Source organism: Paroedura picta, chromosome 10 (genome assembly GCF_049243985.1).
Source record: "Paroedura picta isolate Pp20150507F chromosome 10, Ppicta_v3.0, whole genome shotgun sequence".
Taxonomy (NCBI): Eukaryota; Metazoa; Chordata; class Lepidosauria; order Squamata; family Gekkonidae; genus Paroedura; species Paroedura picta.
This window is the reverse complement of record NC_135378.1, coordinates 45,994,371-46,016,949: the sequence shown is the minus strand read 5'-3', so window position 1 is coordinate 46,016,949 and position 22,579 is coordinate 45,994,371. Positions and strand designations below refer to the sequence as shown.

Below are 22,579 nucleotides of genomic sequence, written 5' to 3'. Positions count from 1 at the left end.
TTCTTGCAGCTTCAGCACATACACTGATGAGGAATATTAGGTCAAATCCAATCAACATGAAATACGTGCTCCACTAACATTATTAAGCACAGCTTTTGCTAACCTAAGTGTCCACGATGTGTCACGCAGGACATCAAAAATGGTTTATACTACTGGATTTGAAAATATGAAGAAAAAGACACAGATTATAGGTCAATGTAACTGTGTAAAGGAGTGACAACTTGTTTACATATATGCTGTTGACATTAATTTTCTTTAAAAAAAACTGATTCAGTAATATTCATATTTTCATACCTGCTAGACACGGTACACAGTTTAGAGATGTGCTAGTTACTGTCTCTGTGTGCAACCTACTGGTTCATATTAAAAGTACATGCACTACAGAATTTTAGCTGCATGTATTCCAGTCCTTAAATTTATTACCTAACTATCGACATTTAAGGATGGGGGGAAATACCCTCCACATTTTGTAATGATGTACAGGCACAGGTGCTGCTGAGCCTCAGCCTACAGTCAACCTTCTGGGTTTGAGAGCTATACTGAGAAATAATTTAGTGGGTTGAGGAAGGGCATGCTCTGCCTCATTTTTTTCTTTACTGCTAGTCCAGTAAAAACATGCTGTAGCAGCAGCAAAGGTGAGTACCAGGGCTTACCTAACCCAGTGCAAGAGCCTTTTGGAACCAATGCAGCAGCAGGGGAAACTGAGGCTCCACACAGGTAGGTGCCAGGTGCCTCAGCTCAAGCTATCTTGAACCATGATGAAAGGGGGAATATAAATGCTTTGATAAATAATATGCTTGACTATGTTTCCTTATAAAGTGCACCCCCCCCAAAATATCTACATCTTCTCCATATGTTCATGAATTACTTATTAGTGGTGATTATTAGAAATATAGCTATTCAAAGCTTGATAAATATCTAGTGTACAATGTGATTAACTATCAAACTCTATGGAATATGTATCCCCATTTTAATACCTGTCAACATTTCATTAGAACAAAGGTTTAAACACATCAAGTGCATTCTGGAGTGGGTTGAAAATGTTTAATCAAACATATATATACCACCATAATCTTTAAATAAGTACACAGTGTCTGAAACCTCCTTGTCTCCTTGAAACCAGTGGGCTTGGGGGTCACAAAACTGGTCTCGATTTTTCAGCTACTATGTTATTTGGAGATAAAAGTGGAACTTCATGTATGGGGGGAGGGGAAGTGGACGCTATTCAAATCAGTTTAGAGAATAGGCAATCCCCAGCATGTATGCTAGCAATATTGCAAAGTAGGTTTTCTTCTCCTCTATTAGAGTAGCAAGAAAGGAGTTCAGTGTTTCTTTGGTGCCAGATTAACATAAGAGACATAGATCAATAGTGTGTGCATGCTCTGGTCAATGCCCTGGAAGGAGGCTGCTGTTAACCTATAGCTGCCCACATGTTTTTGAAAGGCTGAGGCAGCGGGAATGGCTACAACAGTTTCTTTTCTTGAATGTGCAAGTATTTGATGATGAGTTTTATCTACTTTTTATTATTAGCTACTAGCTATAAACCTAAGTTTTCAAGTAGAATTTTATTGGCACACCATCATCTCTCTTTATTATTTTTTAAAAGAAGACCAGCCCACCAAATGTCAACTTGACAGACATGGCCAACTGGTACGGAATCAAATTAAAATAAAACAACTTGTTCTTTTTACTGTGTGCTCAGTTTTAAATGCACGCAATGAAGAACATCACAGCTCTTTGAAGGAATAAGTCATTACTTTCTCTTCCACATCTTAATGAAGACTGCTTTTGAGAATAAAATAAAACATTCACCTGCTCAAAATCTAAAAGCAAGCATCAGACTATCTACTTCTGATCCACGTAAACATTCATTAGAAAGTCAGCACAAAACATGCAGTATCAAAGAATCCTATAAGATTTAATTAGAAGCTGTATAAATAGAAATTATTATGTCCACAAAGAAAACATATTTCTTTCTAATTGTTTTAGAAAAAGGTAATCTGAAGATCTCTGGCAACAAAGGAGGTGAGGAAATTGGCATCACTCCTGGTCACTTGTTGAATTGATTGCTTGATCTCAAAAACATTTGAAAAAAATATATTTAAGATATATTCACTATTCCAAGCCTAAGTCCAAATGGTTACCAATATTAAATCTGTGGGTTCAGTAAGACACAGACATTCAGCTCTAACAACCAACAACTTTACCAGAACCAGAAATACTGAACCCAGATGATCATAACTAGGGGACTTATGTACATGCTTGAGACTGCCGCCAAGACATGCAATTGGCCCTTAATGGAGACCTGTGATAGCTCCAGAAGTCTGCTTGTTGACTGTCTGTAAACAGGGACCCAGTAAATCTTAACAGGAGTTAAGGATTCCAATCCTTGCTCCAAGCTCAAGATTTATGCATGACCCCTTCCCCCTTAAGTATGCACATACCAGTTGGCACACATCCCTCAAATGTGGGGTTTTTGCTTGGACTTGTTGAAAATGGCAGGGTCCTGAAAGAGTGCTTGTTGCTGGGCTCAGGCGACCTTGGGAAGTACTGGTGCTGCCTCCAGCTCGAGAGTCTCTTGGCTGTCCTGGCCCAACACATTGTCCCAAGTGTGGGTACTTTCTGTCACTGAGGGCATGTGCTGATGGAAGGCATGATCATCCAGCAATTGGACCTGGTATGAGATGATGGTCCCCACTGGGATCCAGTCTGGGCTGCTAGCATGATTCCTTATGAAGACTGGATCATCTAGCACAAATGACCTGCGGATGGTGGTTGCCTCTGACTTAGAAGCCAATCTGATATCAAATTAGGGTTGAATCAGTTTAGGAGGATTGTCAGCTGCTGACCCATAAGAAGTTCAGCAGGACTCCTCCCAGGGGGTGAACTTGGTGTGATTTGCTGCCGCATTAAGAATTTTGCTATCCTGGATGAACTGGGATAGTGATTCCTTTGTTGTCCGGTCCATTAACTTTTCCTGGCTATTGGTGGACAGATGGAAGGGCACCGATGTGATGTGTCTTAACAGGTTGGCAGCCATAAAGTCCTGAAACTCAGCCGATATTAACTGAGTCGCTTCGTCAGAGACAATGGTGTCTGGGAGACTGTGAGTGGTGAAGATTCAGCTGACGGCCTTGAAAACGACCCTTGATGTTGTTTTCACAATAATTAGACCACAATAATTAGAAAGGTTTGGCCCTGGAATAGGCTGGCAAAAGTCTATGTGGAAGCATGATGGTTGCCACACCAGTCTCCTGAGCGTCGACTGGTTCTAACCACTGGAGATATGTTGCCAAAATTAAGCACATCCATAGCAATGTTTTTGATGAAGTCTGCACAAAGTTTGTGGCAGTCTTCAGCAAATCCCTAGAATGCTACGCCAGCCTGCCAGTGTCTCTGGCCCTCAATCCTACATGTCAGCTAATGTAGTTGAAGTCCAGATGCATTCCCTTCACACACAAACAAAAAATCTACATTGAACTGGACTGTCTCACTGAACATGGAGTGCTTGAATTGGTTCCTCATGCAAGAAAGGAGATCCCAATTGTCAACACAATGGGGACAGTGCACACTCATCAAGGCCCTGCAACAGCACATGTATTTGGTTCTGGTGGTGAGACATCTCCTTGCATCACTAGCCAGTGACGAAATCTTTATCAAACTTGATGTCATCCAGGCATACTATTATGATGCAAAAAAGTGAAAAGTATCACTCAGAGTACTGTCTTTTGAGTTCCTTAGGTTTTAGATTGATGCTGAAAACATCCACCCCATGGCATCCAAAGTGAAGGCCATCCAGTAAGCCCCACTGCCTCAGTTGAAGCACAGTCAGTAGTCCTTCTTAGGACTACTTAACTTCTACCAGTTATTCCTACCCAACAAGGCAGCAATCGCCAAGCCATTCCACTGCCTATTTGACAAGAAAGCCCTATGGGTCAGGGGCAGAGCTCAGCAGGCAGTGTTTGACATAAATAAGTAAGTAAGTAAGTACATGAATAAATAGTCAAGAACCTCTGTCTTCTGACAGCATTCTGGTGGTCTTTGACTTTCATGTGGACTCATGTATGATGCCTCCCCATACATGATTGGAGCGATCCACTGGATGAGAAGCACCCATCACCTTCTACATGAAAGCCAGAAGCTAAGTCTGGTGGCCTAATATTGATGTGGAGGTCAAGAAATGGATCAAGCAGTGCCAGACCAGCCAGGAAAATTACCTGGAAATGTTTTAAGCCACCATCCAGCAATGGGAAACAATGGGACTCCATGGTTATGTTTCCACATAGACTTTGCCAGCCCATTCCAGGGCCAAACCTTTCTAATTATTATGGTCTAATTATTGTGTATTAAATCTGTAAGTTCAGTAAGACATGGACACTCATCTCCGACAACCAACAACTTTACTGGAACCAGAAATACTGAACACAGACAATCGTAACTAAGGAACTTATATTCATGCTTCAGACTCCTGTCAAGATATGCAATTGGTGCTTGATGGAGACCTGTGATAGGTCCATAAGTCTGCTTGCTGAACCAGGACTCAGCAATTCCTTAACAAGAGTTCAGGATTTTAGTCCTTGCTCCAAGCTCAAGGTTTCTGCACGTCCACAGGCACAACGTCAAGCAAGCCCATTTTTGTGTTAAGAGGTACACGTTTCACAATACTCAATACTTCTCTGGATCAACTTTACCCTAATATGTTTCTTATGTTCCGGATGCCTTTTTGCTTACAGAAAGACAACTGTAAGTGGTTGTTTATTGGGGATATTGGGAGCCAAGCCTAAGAGATCTATCTGAAAGTAAGACTCCCGGGGAAGTGTCTGTAGGACTGCAGCCATTTTTTCCCCTAGTGTGGCAATGTCAATGCACTACAAAGTTGCTGAGCCTTTGCATTCTGCCAAAATTGTATTTCGAGTAGACATTTCCCCCAGATCATTTTATAACTGCTCATAATGGTCTGCTGATGTTTCTTCAGGATTAGGTTGGAGTTTTTAGTTAGTGCTGTTTTGATAGTGGGGATATCAATCTGTGCTTCACACAAGAATCAGAATTTCACAGTCACTGAGGGGAAGGGAGGGCTGATGTGACATGAAACAGAATTGTCTGCTGAAAAAGATGAAGCAGGTTAGAGAATGGAGTCTGTTTCTGGGTATTTAATGTGGGATGGTGGATCAGCAGTCTTGACAAGTGCAAGGCTTTCCATATATATCCATCCATCATCATATACAAATAAAGCAAATATTATAAATATATGTCATAAGTCTCCAGTGCTCTTCCGTTTGAAAAGGAACAAGCTTCTGCAGTGTTGTCCTGGAACTTGTAACCATTTGGGAAGTGAGACGCACATAATGGTATTTCAGTAACAACATCCTTCCACACGTTATAATGCCAAGGACTCTATAATCAGGAAGAGGACTGTCACCTTCCCACCCTTGTATCACCGGTGCTGTCCAAGCAATCTCTTTTTTGTGAACTTGCTGTTGGAAGATAATTCAAAAGAAGGCACCACATTGTCTGAGCCCTCCATTGAACTGTGCTTCCCATGTATAAATGAATAAAGAAGCAGTAAAATATGGTCCATGTGGGAACAGATTTGCAATCGCTTGCTAGGCTGATAGGTTGACTCCTGCTTTCACAGACAGAAGGTGGCTGCCATGCCTCCAGGTATAAAAAGATACTGTAATGCAACTATTTGTTGCAGTGCTCTCAACTTGATATCTTGTTCAGCAGCTTGGTCAGGGATGTTTTTGTGGCTGCAAAATACAATGATTTCTTCCCTGCTTACTCACTTTTCATTCAAGCTCAGGAAATTAATTTTTCTGTCTGAATGAATACAGTTGTTGTTTTTCCCCTATCCAATCTCCAGGCTCCCAATGACTCTTATTACAAACCACAATAATCTCCTTCCCTAATCTCCCATGTCCTTGGCACCACATATATTACCAGAGGCTGAGCATACTCTGTGCAAACTGCTTTAAATATTTCAACTTATATGGCATTATTATATCAAGAGTTCACAAACTGAATGAAGGAGATACAGCAAGTCAATGTGTCTTGGTGAGGGAGGGGTGGGCCTCATTTCAGTGGGTTCTTGTGCACATTTATGAAGCTTTCAGATCCATTTTGCCTCATTCCAATGGGACTAGAATTTTCCCAGAGTATTAAATATTGTTATATTATTTTACACTATATATATATAGTGTGTATATATATCTATATAAACCAAGCAAACCATTAAAGACTAACAACCCCACCCTCCCAATGCAAATTGCAATATAACATACAAATGGAAGAGAAAGTCAAAATGTCCCTGGGCATTTTCAGCCCCTCTGAGCACACCTAAAGTAGATATTTGAATCTCAGTAAAAGTCTGTTTATAGAGGGGAAAATACCTCTACGGAATAATGCTGGACTATTCCTCCATTCAATATTTTGCTCTGTTCTTTCCCATTCTTTTTTCTGTTTTCTCTTAATTTCTTTTAAGACTTAGTCTGTCAGATGTTTTCAGCTTTTTTTGTAAATAAAAGAGGCATTTTATATTTAACATAGGCACATTCAAGAATTTCCCTCCAAATTTATGAAAATAAAGCTTGTGACTATGCACACAAAATGTAAAGGCTAATAGGCCCGACAAAGACCAGAGTCAAACATATGATATAAGTATTAGAATTCAACTGACAGAACTGAAGAGATCTGTTTTAATTCAACCCAATTTCCTAGAGATTTTTTTTGCTTTTATTAAAAATGATGATGATACTTTGCCCTTCAATGTACTCTTTCATCTCAGCATCTGAGGGTATTTCACAGGCTTTAATTAAGCCTCACAAAACCTCTACCATAACTCGGAAACTACTCTTTATCTTGCAATATGGTGCAAAGAATTAAAGCTTAGTTGGATAAATTGGAACTGCAGCTCAAACTACAGTCTTGTATCACTGTCTGTTCTTACTTTGTTATAATATAATAACTAAATCCAGACAGTTGCTCTAATAGCAAGTGTATAAGCAAGCACTGTTAAACAAAAATACTATGATACAAATTCTAGCATTAGTCTGTTGGAGCAAAAAAAAGTTCTGTGACACCTTAAAACTTAAGATATTATGGTGACATAAGCTTCCGTGGACATCATTGGGCACAAGACATACACCTTGTGCAGTGTAAAAAGAAAGACACATACACAAACAAACAAATAGAGGTTCAGTGAAAAAAATTGGAAGCAGGATTATAAAGCCATAAAATATAAGGTCTGTCTCCTTTCTTTTGAGCCACACTTTGTGGAAATAATATCATTCTTCCTACAGAGCTAATTTAAAATCCCAAAAACATAATCTAAATTCAACAGGATAAAATTTTCTGATTATTTCTTGTTATTTTCATTCTACTTTTGACATCTCCCCCCTCCCCCTAGCAGTGACTTTGAAATCAACAACAGGGTGTTTGTTTGTTTATTTATATTTCTATAATCAACCTATCTCAGCATAGCCATCTTGGAACAGTTTACAAAAATTCAATAAAACAATGCACCTCAGTAGTAATAAAACAATTTAAAAGTTTTAAAAGTTTAAATCCTTAAAAATGATTCTGTTCCTTGCAGCTGCCAAACATAGCAATCGGTCAGCCTGTTCATTAGTCAGTTCAGGACTGGAGAAGTGTACAGATAAGGGCCCCTATTAATGATGTACAGTAGATTCATTGGCCCCAACCAAATGCCTGGTGGAAGTGCTCCATCCTGTAGGCCCTTCAGAACTGTGACAGTTCCTATAGGACTAGCAGCTCTTCTGGGAGCTCATTCCACCAGGTTGGGTCCAGGACTGAAAGGTCCTGGCCCTGATTGAGGCCATACATACATCTCTTGGGCGAGAAATCACCAGCCTGTTCACATTGATGGAGCAGAGCACTCTTCAGGGGGTATACTCAGTTAGGAGGACCTTCAGACTAGACCACATATGGTCTTAAAGGTTAGTACCAATACCTTGAACCTGATCTGGAATTCAACTGGAAGCCAGTGCAGCTGTCTGAGGACAGGCTGGATATGGGCTCTCCAGCACATTCTAGTGAAGACCTGTGCCACTGTATTCTGGACTAACTACAATTTCTGGGTCAGGGACAAAGAGCGAATTACACTAATATAACCTGGAGTGACTGTTGCATGAATCACTGTAGCCATGTGTTCTGGGGCCAAGCAAGGCACTAGAAGTTTAGCTTGGTGGAGTTTGTAAAATGTCAGCTATGCTACTCTGGTGACTTGAGCCGTTGTAGATAGAAAATCAACAAATATCACATCCAAGTCCCTAGTAGTTTGTGCAGCTACCAACTGCATGCCATTTAGGCAGGTCAGCCTACCCAGCCACAGGACTTCTGTTTTGGAAGGATTGGGTTTCAGGCAGTTCTGCTTGATCAAAACTACCATTGCTTCCAAACAACTAGCAAATGTTTCCGGGGGTGAGTACAAATGGCTGTCCATCAAGAGACAGAGTTGACTGTCATCAACATATTGATAACACCTTAAAGTTAAGATGTTAAATAATGTGGGGGACAGCACTGCACCCTGGGGGACTCCATAAGGAAGTTGGCAGGGGCACAATTACTCTTCTCATTCATCTCTGCTTTTGTAGACAATTTCTAAGGAAATCTGGTTCTCAACTATGATATGACACACTGAGAATCAATTTGAAGTAGATAACAGAATTCTTTCTAAATTATATAACTGAAATGTGAATAACACTGTAATCTATCATATTCTGGTACATCGCTCTCTGTCTTATCAGCTTTGGCCCAACTGGACAGGCTGCTCCATATTTTTATAATTTCATGGACTTCTATGTTTTGCTTTATATAATATTGATTTTAAATACTACTACAAAAGTGCAGTCAGAATGCAATGATATTTCATTAACGTTTTGGTTTTACTGAATTGAATTATTAGTAATGTGAATGTATTCTGGTTTATTTGGAGAGGATGCACTTATTTCATTGTCTTTAGCTCTGCTATTATAAGCCACCAATGAGTCCAATTTAAAGCAACCTATGTACTGATACTAACAAGATCACAAATGCTATTCATTTGGAAATAAAAAATAACACTGAATTGCAAAAAATAATTACTGCAATTGTAATAATGTGTTTGAAAGTAAATGAATACACAATTATTCCTATGTATGTTTATCTAGACACATATCCCACTTCATTAACTGTGCACAAAAATACAGTATAAACTGTACAAACAAATCAGACTTAGTCTTCTAATGTATACAGCATAAGTAACTCTACTTATTACCTTTGAAATGTTACTTGACCGACTTGCTGAGCGACCTGGAGATTTATCATTCTGTAAAGAGAATGGCAAGAATTGTTCAGTTTTCAGGATAAAATATAATGAAATTTACATACATTCGTTTTGGGCCATTTCCCCCCAGCTGCCTAAAGCTTATAAAGTTAATGTTAATGAAGAATTATACTCTGGTTTGGAAAACACACAGAAGGGCTTGAGCACATGCAGTTTCTTTCCTCTGAAATTTAATTAATTTATTTATAGTTATCTTTTTAGCCCACCCTTCTTGATGCAGTCATTTCACGGTGGCTTATATCAGTGGTCCCCAACGTTTTTATCACCGGGGACCACTCAATGCCTTTTACTGAGGCCCGGTGGGGGGGTAGTTTACTCCTCTACTCTCAACCACTGCCCTAGCACTCTCTGATCGCTATGGTAATGTTTAAACATCCCTTCAAAATAAGATACTGACATGCCACAACAATGAAGTGTGTTGTAAAGGGCTGGGGGGGGGGTGAAGTAAAGGGCCGAGGGGGGGAGAAGGCGTCCTTCGGGGTCCACCTCCAATTAGTCGAAGGACCACATGTGGTCTGAAGCCCATAGGTTGGGGATCGCTAGCTTATATCATATAAAATATATTTTATAAAACATACAGTAAATAAACATTCTTAAATCGGAATCAATAGAGTTAAATGAGTGGTTCATGAATCTACAGATGGTAATTATGTCAAGCTGGTTTCCTGATGTGTTGTACACTGAATGGAGGCACCAAGGGGGGATAGTGTGTTGACAGGGAAGACCTGTATGTTATCTAATAATTTGTGCACATTGACCTCAACTGTAGGCCTGGTGGAAGAACTCTGTCTTGCAGGTCCTGCGGAACCATGCAAGTTCTATCAGGACCCTTTTATTCTTTGTGGGTTCATTACATCAGGCCGGGGCCAGGGCTGGAAATGTTCTGACCCTGCTTAAGGCCAGTCATACTTCTTTGGGGCTGAGGGGGGTCATAAGTCAGTTGGCTACAGCTGACCGGAGTGTTCTCCAGGGGACATATAAGGACAGACAATCCCTCAGATACATAGGTCCGTGATTGCGAATGGCCTTGAAGGTTAACACCAGAACAATGAACTGAATCCAGAACTCCAATGCAGCTGCTGTATCAGGCATTCTCATCCAAAGTTTTGTGAAACCTTAGGGTTTTTTGATGGCCAAGTCTAAACTCTGTGAATTCTACTTAATTAGCTTTTAAAATTGTTATTACATCTGAAAGAGGTCCCTAAATAATAAAAGGTTGAAAATACTTAGTGAATACTGTTTATTTCATTATCTTGTTCTACTTCCATTCTGCTCCATATCTACCCATGCTTGTGTCCTCCAACAGTGCAGTGACACGATAATTATCTGTACATCTAGTTACCCTATGATAGACGATGACCAAATACATAAAATTTTGCCTCACATTGGGACCACTAGTACACCAAGCTCAAGATTACTCATTCTGCAAACAGCCCATTTCCAAAGCCTCAAACAGTGACCTTCTCATAAGATACCAAGAATTGAACCTAGGGGCCTGGGACAATGTATATGCTAGGACTAAGCTGTGGAGCCCATCCATCATGCTGCAATGGCAGGAGTTCCCAGTTCATCCATCCATCCACCATATTTCTATACCACCCTCCCATTAGGCTAAAACATAGGGGTATACATTGTAACCATAGCAATAATCACAAAATAACAGTAAGAATAAGATTAAGAACAAGTATCGAACAAGAACATAACAATACAACTTTTTAAACAGAGCCCATGGGGGGGGGTCAGTTGGGTTCAGGATGTGAAAGGATATCTGTGATGTGTGGGGGGGCCAGATGAATTATGTTAACTCAGCCTCAGCCGAATGCCTGGCAGAGAAGCTTCCTTTTACAGGCCCTGCTAAATTGTGGAGGTTCAGGCAGGGCCCTGATCTCTTCAGGGAGCACATTCCACAGGTGGGGGTCATGGTTGAGGCCCGACGTGCTTCTTTGGGGCCAGGGATCCTCAGCCAGTTGGTGGTGGCAGAACGTAATGATCTTTGGGGGTATAGGCAGAGAGGCAGTCTCTCAGATACACTGGGCCCAGACCACATGTGGCCTTGAAGGTGATTACCAGAACTGTAAGCCTGATCTGGAATCCAACTGGGAGCCAGTGAAGTTGTTTAAGGACAGGCTGGATGTGAGACCTCCACGGTGTGACCACGGCATTCTGGATCAGTTGCAGATTCCGGGTCACGGTTCCTGTGCAGCCACAGAACCTCTATCTTTGAAGGTGGCTGATTCAGAGGGAGAATCAGGGCAGTCATCCATCAGGAGGAAGAACTGGGTGTCATCTGAGAATCAGTGACATCCCAGTACAAACTTATCATATAGTTGCTGGTAACAAATGACAATACCTTGAGCCTCAAAGAAGAACGTTACTATTTGGCTGAGAATGAATAGAGCAAAAGACTCAAAACAGCACCTCTGAAATCCACCTGTAGATTTAAGCATTAATCTACCAAAATTAAATCAGAAGATTGTGCTCCTCTTGATGTTTAACTACTCATTAAATGATCTTAAGGGAAAAATTATATTATTGGCTAAAATAAATATAACAGAACATAGTCCATAGTGGTGAAAAAAGACCATACATCAATGCTTCATCATGACCCATTATGCACGGGGGAAATAATGCACATTCGGGGTGGAATGGTGGTGACTAAAATCACCGATAATGCACGGTGCCGGCTGCAACCGGCCGCAGCTTTGGTGCATGGATCTGTGAACAGGATCTGTGAACAGAAATCTGTTCTTGCCAGCTCAGATAATCACACTGAAAACCGGAGCAGTTTTTAGAAAAGCATTCATCTGAAACGTTTGGGCATTCATTTTCAGCTGCTACTGACACTTCAAGTCCAGTTAAACTTTTTTTTTCTTTTTTTACTACAGCCAGGGTGAATTTAGAGTCTGCATTTATTGAAACTACAAATTGGATAGTAATTTGTAAGCATAAAAGAAATCTAGGAACAAAGCTTTCTCACAGTATTATTTGACATATGTACACTAAATTATATGTCATGTGGGAAAGAATTTAATTAATCACAAGATAAAAAGTTTGTCAGCGCATTTAATGGAATACCATTCTCTGATATACACAGCAGCAGCCAACACGAGCCTTTCACACAGTAATACTTGACAGCAGGATATAATGTTTCTATTGAGCAGATCCTATGAGCAAACCCTGTCCTACCTTACAGAACATCTCTGCTCCAAGCAGAGATGCCCAATTACCTGCTGGTTTGGCTAGCATCCTGCTTCCAGGTAGTGATCATGGGAGCTGAACATTCATCTGTATTTGAACAGCTTGAATGTGTCTGATTGTGTACGCATGACTGCATGCTGCTTTTGCACAGCTGCTGCCCTCTCACTACTGTGTCTGGCACTGGGGCTGACTCCAGCTTAAAAGGCACATTGTTCGGCAGGAGCAAGGGGACAGGGGAGGAGCATTTGACATTTTGCATTGAGATTGACCCATCTGGTGCCTATGCATATTTTAGGATTCCTCAGGAAAGTTTTTTACACAAAGGTGCACGGACTGCATACTGTTTAAGAAGCAACAGCATGCTAACAGTTTGCAACAGAGTGTGTTTGATCTGTTCCAACTCTAGAGAAAGCTCTAATGCCTTCTATTGTCAAGAACTTGTTGAAAGCTTTTAATTTTTGCTGCCTCTTGTATGCCTGCAAATTGGGTATATTCTGAAGATCTCTCTGCTACTGGAAGACCGACAGTTAATGGCTTTTTTCAATCCCATCCCAGTAAACTTTATAAGAATGCAACTCAACGTGTGTGGGGCTGATTTATTTTCCCCAAGCCTATAAACCTAGGCTACAGATCTTAACAACAAAATGTAAATTAAAATGTAATTGTCCATCAACAGCTAAAACATAAAACCCACCCTCCACCCACCACATAGTCCCCTTCTTCTGCCATATTTCTGAGGTTTGGTGCTTGGAAGCGGACCTGAGATCTTCCTTTGCCTGGCTCAACCAATCACCTGGCAGAAGAGCTCCACCTTGCAGGTGCTGTAGAACTGTGTTATCTACGTCAGCACCTTTATTCCTTCCAGGAGCTCATTCCACCAGGATGATCATCAGGGATCATCAACCTATTCGAGTTTGCACAATGGAAGTTTCTGCAAGGGGCATAAGGAGTTAGACGGTCCCTCAGATACGCTGGGCCCAGACCATGGATGGCCTTAAAGGTCAGAATGCAAACCTTGAACCTGATCCATAATTCAACCAACAACTGATGCGGCTGCCTGAGCAAAGGCTGGATGTGCACTCTCCAAGGTGTTCTAGTGAGAACCTATTTATTTTATTTTGTACCAGCTGCAGTTGTCAGGGACAAGGGCAAGCCAGCACAGAGCAAGTTACAGAAGTCTATCTGAACCAAGTTGAAGGTAGCCCTCTTTATATGATAAACACACACCTGTTTGTAAGAAACAGCCAACATGTGTCCAGTTTACAAATGAATCTGTGGCCAGTAACTGGAGAAATTTGATGTTTCATCACACATTCAGTTGTTCATGTGTTGCATGTAGCTTAAGAATTACTCAATACGCATAGAATGAAAAGTCAAGTGAATACTTTACGCCGATTGTATGTGCATTCACTGCAAGTTATACATAGGGCTATAGAGCAATCTCTCCCCCCCTTCCCATCTGGCTTCCTCACCATCCATGGGACTTGATTGTTTGCTAGCTAGCTGCTTTGCACACACACTAAGCAGGCAAATGAGATTGGTGACTCACAGGAAGTAGCAGTAACCCTGCTCAACCCTCCCAACCACCACATTCAAATATTAACATTTGTGAACTAAGCAAGACAGATAACAATCATAATGTGCCACAACATGACTCTTTTTTAAATTGCTCAACTATTTCTTTTCTTAACAATGATGATTATAACCTTAAGAGCTATTGCTCTCTGAAATGTCAGAAGAAAATGTGAAAGGAAATAGCATGTGTAAATTTTTAAGGAAAATAGTAATTATAAGGAAAATGCTGGTCACCATTGAATATGTATCTTATTCTATTATTTGATGAATTCTCTATGGCATCATATTCCATTAATCATTTCATCTTTCTACTGTAAGTAGCACTCTAATTCAGTATACATTTTTTGCTTGCCATAGTCACCTTCTGCTGCTTCCTTGCTAATGTCTAAATTATGTGGCAATTATAACTGACCCGGATAACTACAACAATACTTGATCCAATTTTCATTCTCCAGTAGAACCCAGCAGCAGAAGCATTGACCCTCGTGCTTTTTTTTATTTATTTTATATGTATTTTTATTATTAGATTTATATACCACCCTCCTTTCAGCTCAGTTTACTAAGCTGTAAACTAAAAAAAAAAACCCATCTAAAAAGATATAGCTTGCAGATTTCCCCTTTTTCATTCTGAATTAATGAAAATTAACTGCACTGTAAAATTTGGAAAAGTTAATCCTCTTTCTGTATTTTTATCTCTCAACCAGTTCTCTCTTCACAGTAGGACTTCACATTTATCTATTCTCCAAAAAATATGTGTTTGGATTCCCTGATTTGGAAGACAAATTTAATTATTTGGGGAGCTAGAGTTACTCACAATGAAATCAATCAGGTCATACTAATTGGAGGAAAACAATCAATTAACATCCAGCATAAAAGACCAGCCAAGTACTTGCCTAGCAGCCAAAAACATTTCAAATATGAAAGACCATTAATTAAATATGTAGAACAAAAGGTGCTTCAATTAATATAGAGCTAAGAAACAACTTCACTTGATTATTTTATTTATAATCCATAAAATGTTCACCCTCTCGCTACTAAACAACAGATAGAGCATTTGCTTTGGAGATGCAGTCAGTGACAATGTGATACATGGACTCACATTACCAACTACAGAAAACTAGAAATTTAAACTGGTTGGGATGCTCATCCACACACTGCTGGACATATACAATAATGGGCAGATGTAATCCAATGCCACCTTCTGGAAACTACCCATTTCAGTGCGAGCAATTCCTGTAGCATACACAGGCCCAGGATTGTAGTCAAACGTCCCACCTCCCTGCTTGTTCACTCACCGAAGCACTGGGGAAGGTGATGTAGTCATCATGGCTGGCTTCCCATTTTGAGTATGGGGATGTTCACTACTGTCATGGACAACTATTGTCATGTGTTCTCAGAGTATTGTTATTTATTAGACATATACCAACACCACCCAATTTTGCTTAGGGTGGTGTACATCTTTAACACTTTGCTCTATTATATAATTGTGAAAAGCCCTACTGGGCGGAGACTGTCCAGGCCCTGCATGCGTCCGGATTGGCCCGGCCCTACTGGCACCTGCCCCCAACAGCCCAACCAGGCTGTGTCTTTCACCCCTAACTATCAGGTCCAACGACTCCGCTTGCTTTGCCTCAGACCACTAATGGAGATGGCAGGTGGCTCACTTCCCCCTCCCTTCAGGCCTGCTGTGAAATAGCCCCTGACTAATACGAGGGAGGAATTCCTTCCAAGAGCAACACAGAGGAGTCTGTGGGCATGGGTGTGCTTTCCTTTTGATGGGGGGGGGCTTTCCCCTTCTGCCTAACAGTTGGCTGACAGGAAGGCCACAGAAAAGCCCCATCTCACTTAAAATACTCCTCGCTACTGGAGGGAACAGGCAGCCGAGCAATTCTCTGTAGATTTGAGGCTTACTGCACAGGATAGTTGTGCAGATGAAACTGGATGCTGTGGGGGGGGGGGGTTGCCTCCTGTTTCATCTGCACAACAACCCTGTGCAGTAGGCACAGATCTGCCGAGAATCGCACAGAAGAAATACACATTGCTTGGCTGTTTCTTCCCTCCAGCAGTGAGGCTGGCCAGAGCAGTATTTTAAGTGAGAAGGGGCTTTTCTGTCAGCCAAGTTTGGCAGAAGCGAAAGGTTCCACCCCCACACAAAAGCAAAGCACAAGTACCCCCACAAACTCCTCTGCATTGCTCTCGGACAGAAATGCCTCCCTTGCCTCAATCAGGGGCTGTCAGAGACTTCCTTCACAGCAGGCCTGAAGGAAGGGAGGAGGGAGTGCACTCATCAGCCACCTGCCATCTCAGGCAGTGGTCTGAGGCAAAATGAGGGAAGTTGTTGGACATGACAGTTAGGCCTTTGCAGTAGGCCTCATGTGTTTCAACTCAACAACAACCTGTGTGGGAGGCCTTAAGTGTTCCTTCTCTACAATAACCCTATCCAAACTCCATTTTGCCTGGGGAGTTGATCTTTATACTCTACTGATGAGCTGTAATTCCAGGAGTTCTCTAGGCCCCACCTGGTGGTTGGCTACCCCTGGGCTGGAAATATTCCTGGAGGTGGGACTTGAAAATCATACAATGCCCCAGACTCCAAAGTAGCCATTTTTGCCTGCAGAGCTGATCATTATAATTATAATCTAGAAATGAGCAGGTTTCTAGATTCAAAGGTAGAGGAAAACCCCGCCCCTTCCTGTTCCCAATGCCAAGCTCTCTCTATCTTAATCACTGTTTCTGCCTCCCCCTCTCTTTACTATTACCCCCTCCCCCTTGCTAACACCCTTTGTATCAGCTACAATGGGCTTTAATTTTAGTCAGGTATAAAATACACAGATCAACTATCTGGTTAAAACTTTATCAATTTAAAACCATGTCTGATAGCAGTAGTTCAATTGTAAGTCAGCTACATCTCTCCAAAGATTTTTCTCTTCGGGAATTTCTGAATAGGGGCCTATCTAATGGCCCACCACAGGGGGGGGGGGCTGTTAAAATGCTCATTTCAAACAACAGAAGAAAAAAAAAACATTTCTTCACAGCACCACTGAATAAAATAGCATTTCCTCCTGCATAAACCTCCTTATGCTTTTCCCCTAACTTGCTCTATTATCTTTTATGGACTCTGTTCAGATATTCATCTTGGTAGCAGAAATAAGGTAACTCTTTAGTGGAACTAAATATGCCTTTAGAGGCAGTGGCCTTTGATCGACAAGAGGCAAGGTGAGATACTTCTTTTAGAAAGGATGCTATATAGCAGTGATCCCCAACCCCCAGGCCGCGGCTCCCTCTCCCTGCCCGCCCCATAGCAAGAAGCTCACCAGGCCATGAGCAAATTGGCTGCCGAAGCGGCTGATTAGCTTGCGGCCTGGCAAGCTTCTTGCTGTGGGAGGGTGGGGGAGGGAAGCGCAGCCGCTGGCATGCCGGCGGCACAAATGCGCATGCGCGGACCTGCCGCACATGCACGGCAGTTTCGCACATGCACGCATGCACAGAGCTGTCACACATGTGCGTTTGCGCCCCCACCGGGAGTGCAAACGAGCACATGCGGCAGGCCCGCGCATTCGTGGACTTGCTGCGTGTGCTCGTTTGCGGACCTGCCCTCTCACCCCACCCCGTGGCAGCGGTCCGCAATATGAAAAAGGTTGCAGACTGCTGCTATATAGTGCTCCCTTTGGCAGCACATATACTAAAATTGGAATAATACAGTGAAGATTAGAAAGAATGCTATACAGAGTTTTGTTTTCCTGTTTTTAACACAATGGTACCAGTTTCAAATCCAATCATAAAGTGAAAAGTATTTTTACCTTGCTTTATTTTTGCAAATGTTAGTCGACAACAAATAGCGTTTTGAAAACTTAAATTATTAAGTCAATTACGATATAGAATTTTTTATCAATAGCACCCCACACACTTGCAATTTAGGGATGTGCAAAAAAATTGCTGTTTTTTGTTTGATTATATTGAACTCACTGAAGATGAAATTCAAATACTTTGGCCACCTCATGAAAAGGAAGGACTCCCTGGAGAAGAGCCTAATGCTGGGAGTGATTGAGGGCAAAAGAAGAAGGGGACGACAGAGAATGAGGTGGCTGCATGGAGTCACTGAAGCAGTAGGTGCAAACTTAAATGGACTCCGGGGAATGGTAGAGGACAGGAAGGCCTGGAAGATCATTGTCCATGGGGTCGCGATGGGTTGAACACGACTTCGCACCTAACAACAACAATATTGAACTCAAAAACTATTAGTATTTCTTGATATTCAGATTCAGTAGTATTTGAGAAAGTTGAATTATTTTCATCTCCATTATAGCCATTTCTCCCCATAAGCAATTCTCCCCATAATGGAGAATCAATCCAAAGGTATCGGGGGGCACGACTATTTTTGAGGAAGAGCTACCAAATTTGCAGCATTGTTATTGGTTCCTCACCTCACCCCATTTCAAATAATACAGTTCTATGAACTTTCAAATAAGGTTTCCCCATCCTCTATTGTTTCCAAAGGATGAAAGACATTTAAAGGGATCTCAGTCCCATTAAATGACTTTTCCGACAGTTCACTCTGGGGGTATTTAAAGGATTGGAGGGCTCTTTAAGTGTACTGTTAATTGTGTCTCAAAAACTCCAAATATTTTCAAGATTTTTTTGGGCTGGCCATTTTGGATAGTGGGAAAAATAGGGGAGAAAATAATCCAGCTAAATTAATACCTGAAAAAAACACAATATGGTATTATAGAGTATTTTTAAAGTTCAAATTACCCAAATGCACACCCCTAGCCTGAACCTTATGTCAGAATATTTCACATTTGAATAAGTCATATACGTCCATAAAAGTATTTCCTAGGGATGCAAAATACTGCTCCACCACTTTCCTTCTGTTCATAATTACAGTTTAGTAGGTAAGTAGGTCAACTCCATATTTAAAATCAAAAGAGGAAGCTTGCAACTTCAGTCAAGCTACATAGGGATATATGGAGAGTTTTAAATAACTCTTAAGAGGATGTTTATTATTTTCACAATGCTTTTGTTCTGAAGTCCCTAGGTAAGAATCATAGAATCATGGGGTTGGATGGGGCTGTACAGGCCAGCTAGTCCAACCTCCTATTCAGAGCAGGATCATCCTAAAAGCAGGGGTAGTCAAACTGCGGCCCTCCAGATGTCCATAGACTACAATTCCCATGAGCCCCTGCCAGTGCTGGCAGGGGCACATGGGAATCGTAGTCTATGGACATCTGGAGGGCCGCAGTTTGACTACTCTGTCCTAAAGCATCCACTCTTAAGTATCTTCTAGCCACTACTTTGCCAGTGAGAAGAGGAGTTGAATTTTATACTCCACTTTTCACTGCCCGAAGGAGTATCAAACCATCTTACAATCACCTTCCCTTCTTCTCCCCACAAATGATACCTATGAAGTAGGTGAGGCTGAGAGAGCTCTGAAAGAAACTGCTCTGAGAACAGCCGAAGGCCACCCAGCTGGTTGCATGTGGAGGAGCAGGTAATAAAACTCAACTCACCAGATTAGAAGCTTCCACTATAACCATTGCACCAAACATATTTGATCACACTGCTCCATATTCACAATATATGATATTTTATGGAATAGCTTCATAGCCAGTACCTTGTAATTTATATACTACTATAAAGGAACTTTACAGTTCATGTTGTATACTAGTTTTCCAATGGCTGGCTTGTCTATTTCTGACATATCTAGAGGTTGGTTGACTATTAAACTTATCTGTACTCTTTTTTTTAAACTCTTTAAAAACAGAAAGACCAAGAAAGACAGAAAAATCCAGTGAACAACACATTTTCTTTTGTTTTCATATGAAATTTGAAAAACTATTTTAAAATATTTCCCTCTCCCTATCCCACAGTATATGTCTAAAGGATAAATACTAATAAAAGGTCTTATTCCTCCCCCTCCATGGCCTACAAAACCTATTTATTATAATCAAACATTGACCTGACTTTCCATTAAGATGCTGCTTTTACTGAGCTCTTGCAGCATGTGAGTCATATAAGCATGCTGATTTCCATGGCAACGAGGTTATATACTCTACAAATAAAAATTACCCAAGTCCAACGTTAATTCTCCTCCTGTAAATTGGCACAATGTAAAGAGAGATTTCAAACCAAAGTGATTAGTTATTTATTGTATGCTTTCCATTAACAAGATAGCTACAACCAAAAATTCAATTAAATAACAGTACATAATTTTTATGAATTCTGATAATATATTCATTTTAGTGTCGTTCGTTATGCTGATCTCTATCTTGCTGCTCAGCTACATGCAGCCTGTATTGCTGGTAGGAACCTTTTACAATTAAGTCACTGCAGCTGATGAATTTTTACCTTTTTCTATAGAAAGAGGCTGTCTGTATCTGCCTGTATTTGTTCAAACCAAAATACAGATCCAAAAGTGATGAAATATCTTTTATTAGGCCCAATCTAAATAACAAAAAATCATATGCAACCTTTCAAGTTTTTCAGAATCCTTCATCATGTTGGTTATTTAGAAACGAGAAAACAGGACGGAGGGATAGGTCTCAAAGTATGATCTTACAGTCTTGTCTTATAAACAACTTGTGTGATTGTATAATGCTCAGCAAATTTTCATTTTTAAGGGGTGTTCCTGTCAGGCTGCACCCTTGACCTTGTGGGTGAATCCATTTCATTTTAAAAGACTGATTAATAGATGTAGGGCAAGGGCAGATTTCCACTGAAAATCCAAGTGTTTTATTTTAGGAAATATCAGCTCTTCCACATATTGGGGGCATACTCTAGTCCTATGCTGCAGAGGAGATGCTGGCGGGGAATGGCCTCATTCAGGCATTGCTGAGGCAGGCAGCCCCTTCAGAGGCTGTGGGGAAGGGAGCAAGAGTACAGCATTAGAAGCTGGCAAGTCCAGCACAAGCCTCGGAAGGGAGTCGAGGCTCAGGCAGCAAAGTGCATCTGGGAACATGCCAGAGGAGGCGGCCAGCAACACCTGGGGCCTGCGTATGTAGCCAAAGCAGACTCTTAAGACCTATTGGGAGGACAGTGAAGGAAAATGAAAGGCTCAGCCAGGGGGGGGGCAATTGGCCCGTTCCCTTCTCACCATGGGCCCAGAAGAGAGGGGAAGCCCATGGTCACCCCACAAACAGGCAATCCATTTTTAGGCTCGTCCAGTGTAGACCAAGGAGGAAGGGCCAGACCTATCCCAAGAGATCCTGGGAAAAGCAACTTGTACCGCATTATTCCGAGGCACTTTCTGTTCAATACTTAAAATAAGGGAATAGTGGAGGATGCTACAACCCAGTACTCTGTCCCAAAGTCTGGCAGAGACTGACACCCATATACTCACAGGTCGCTGTAGATAATTTTTCGATCAGCAGTCATACTATGGCACAATTAGCCTCTAATTTTGCCCAACTGCTATTTGTAGGACAATCATGATAGCTTATTATCTGGTACCATTTAAATCTGCAGAATAATCTTATGCTCACTCATCACTAGAAATAGCCATCAGAGCTGGTTTGATCTGTATCTGTCAGTGAGCTCACACTATCTTCTCTACGGTCATGGATACCATCTTGCAGCTTTTCTTACGGTATGATAAGAAGCAGGTAGTGCTCTCAAGAAATCATTTTATATTGAAAGCAAACAATGTATGTCATATATGATGACAGTCCCCAAGGACTGTGTACAGTGTACAGCATTGCAAGTGCAATGACAACCACACTATCTAGAGTCAATTATACCCAGGTTTAGAAACCTACTGTTGTGTAGACGACACAACACAGTGCAGCTCTCATGGGCCTATTAAGCAATGCTGCACAGTCCATTAATGAGGGTGAGTTAGTAAAAACAGTTGCTGTTTTTTCACGTTTGTTCAGAGACCGTACGCCAAATGAGACAGATCAGATTCTGAAGAAATAATGGCGTGTTTTTATTTCATATTCTTAAACTTTCAATTTATCTTGTCATCCTTCATAAGGAGCAGAAGTAATCTAGGAAGAGATGGAAGGAAAGAACTCTTTCGTCTGTACAGCACTGACAACAGATCAGTCCAAGACAAGGAGAAACCCAGTTAGCATTTAATTCAGTTCAGAGAAAAAGGAAGATACTACTTGGCAGGCTAAATTTCACAGATTAGGCAAAGCTATGCTTTATTTGACTTCTTTGACTAATTTAAAGATGTGGGGCAGAACATATCAACAGATTTATAGAAACTTTTTTTCTGTACTTGTGATGCTCCCCCCACTCGAGGCCCTTGTTTTACGTTCCCCACAGTTGAGGCCCCAAAGGCTTCAGATATGATAGGGAAGAGGGCTGCACCATCTGATTTCTCCTCTTTTCTGAATACTCCACTCTCACACACTGCCTGAGTCAGGATACTCCATTGCCCCATGCCTGCTGCAAATCCTGCTTAAACAGCCTGGAAAATAAATTGAAAAATTTGGGATGAAGATCTTCTCCTTCCTGTTT

General features: G+C 41.2%; 1 protein-coding gene across 8 annotated transcripts in view; it reads right to left on the bottom strand.

Annotated features, from left to right (window-relative positions):
- Positions 1 to 22,579, bottom strand: part of MARCHF1 (membrane associated ring-CH-type finger 1) — a 146,667-nt gene that overhangs the window by 52,233 nt on the left and 71,855 nt on the right. For all 8 annotated transcript variants that reach the window (XM_077299970.1, XM_077299971.1, XM_077299972.1 and 5 more), the window contains exon 3: positions 9,278 to 9,328. In XM_077299970.1, the coding sequence (XP_077156085.1) occupies positions 9,278 to 9,328 (51 nt within the window). The remainder of the gene's footprint in view (positions 1 to 9,277; positions 9,329 to 22,579) is intronic.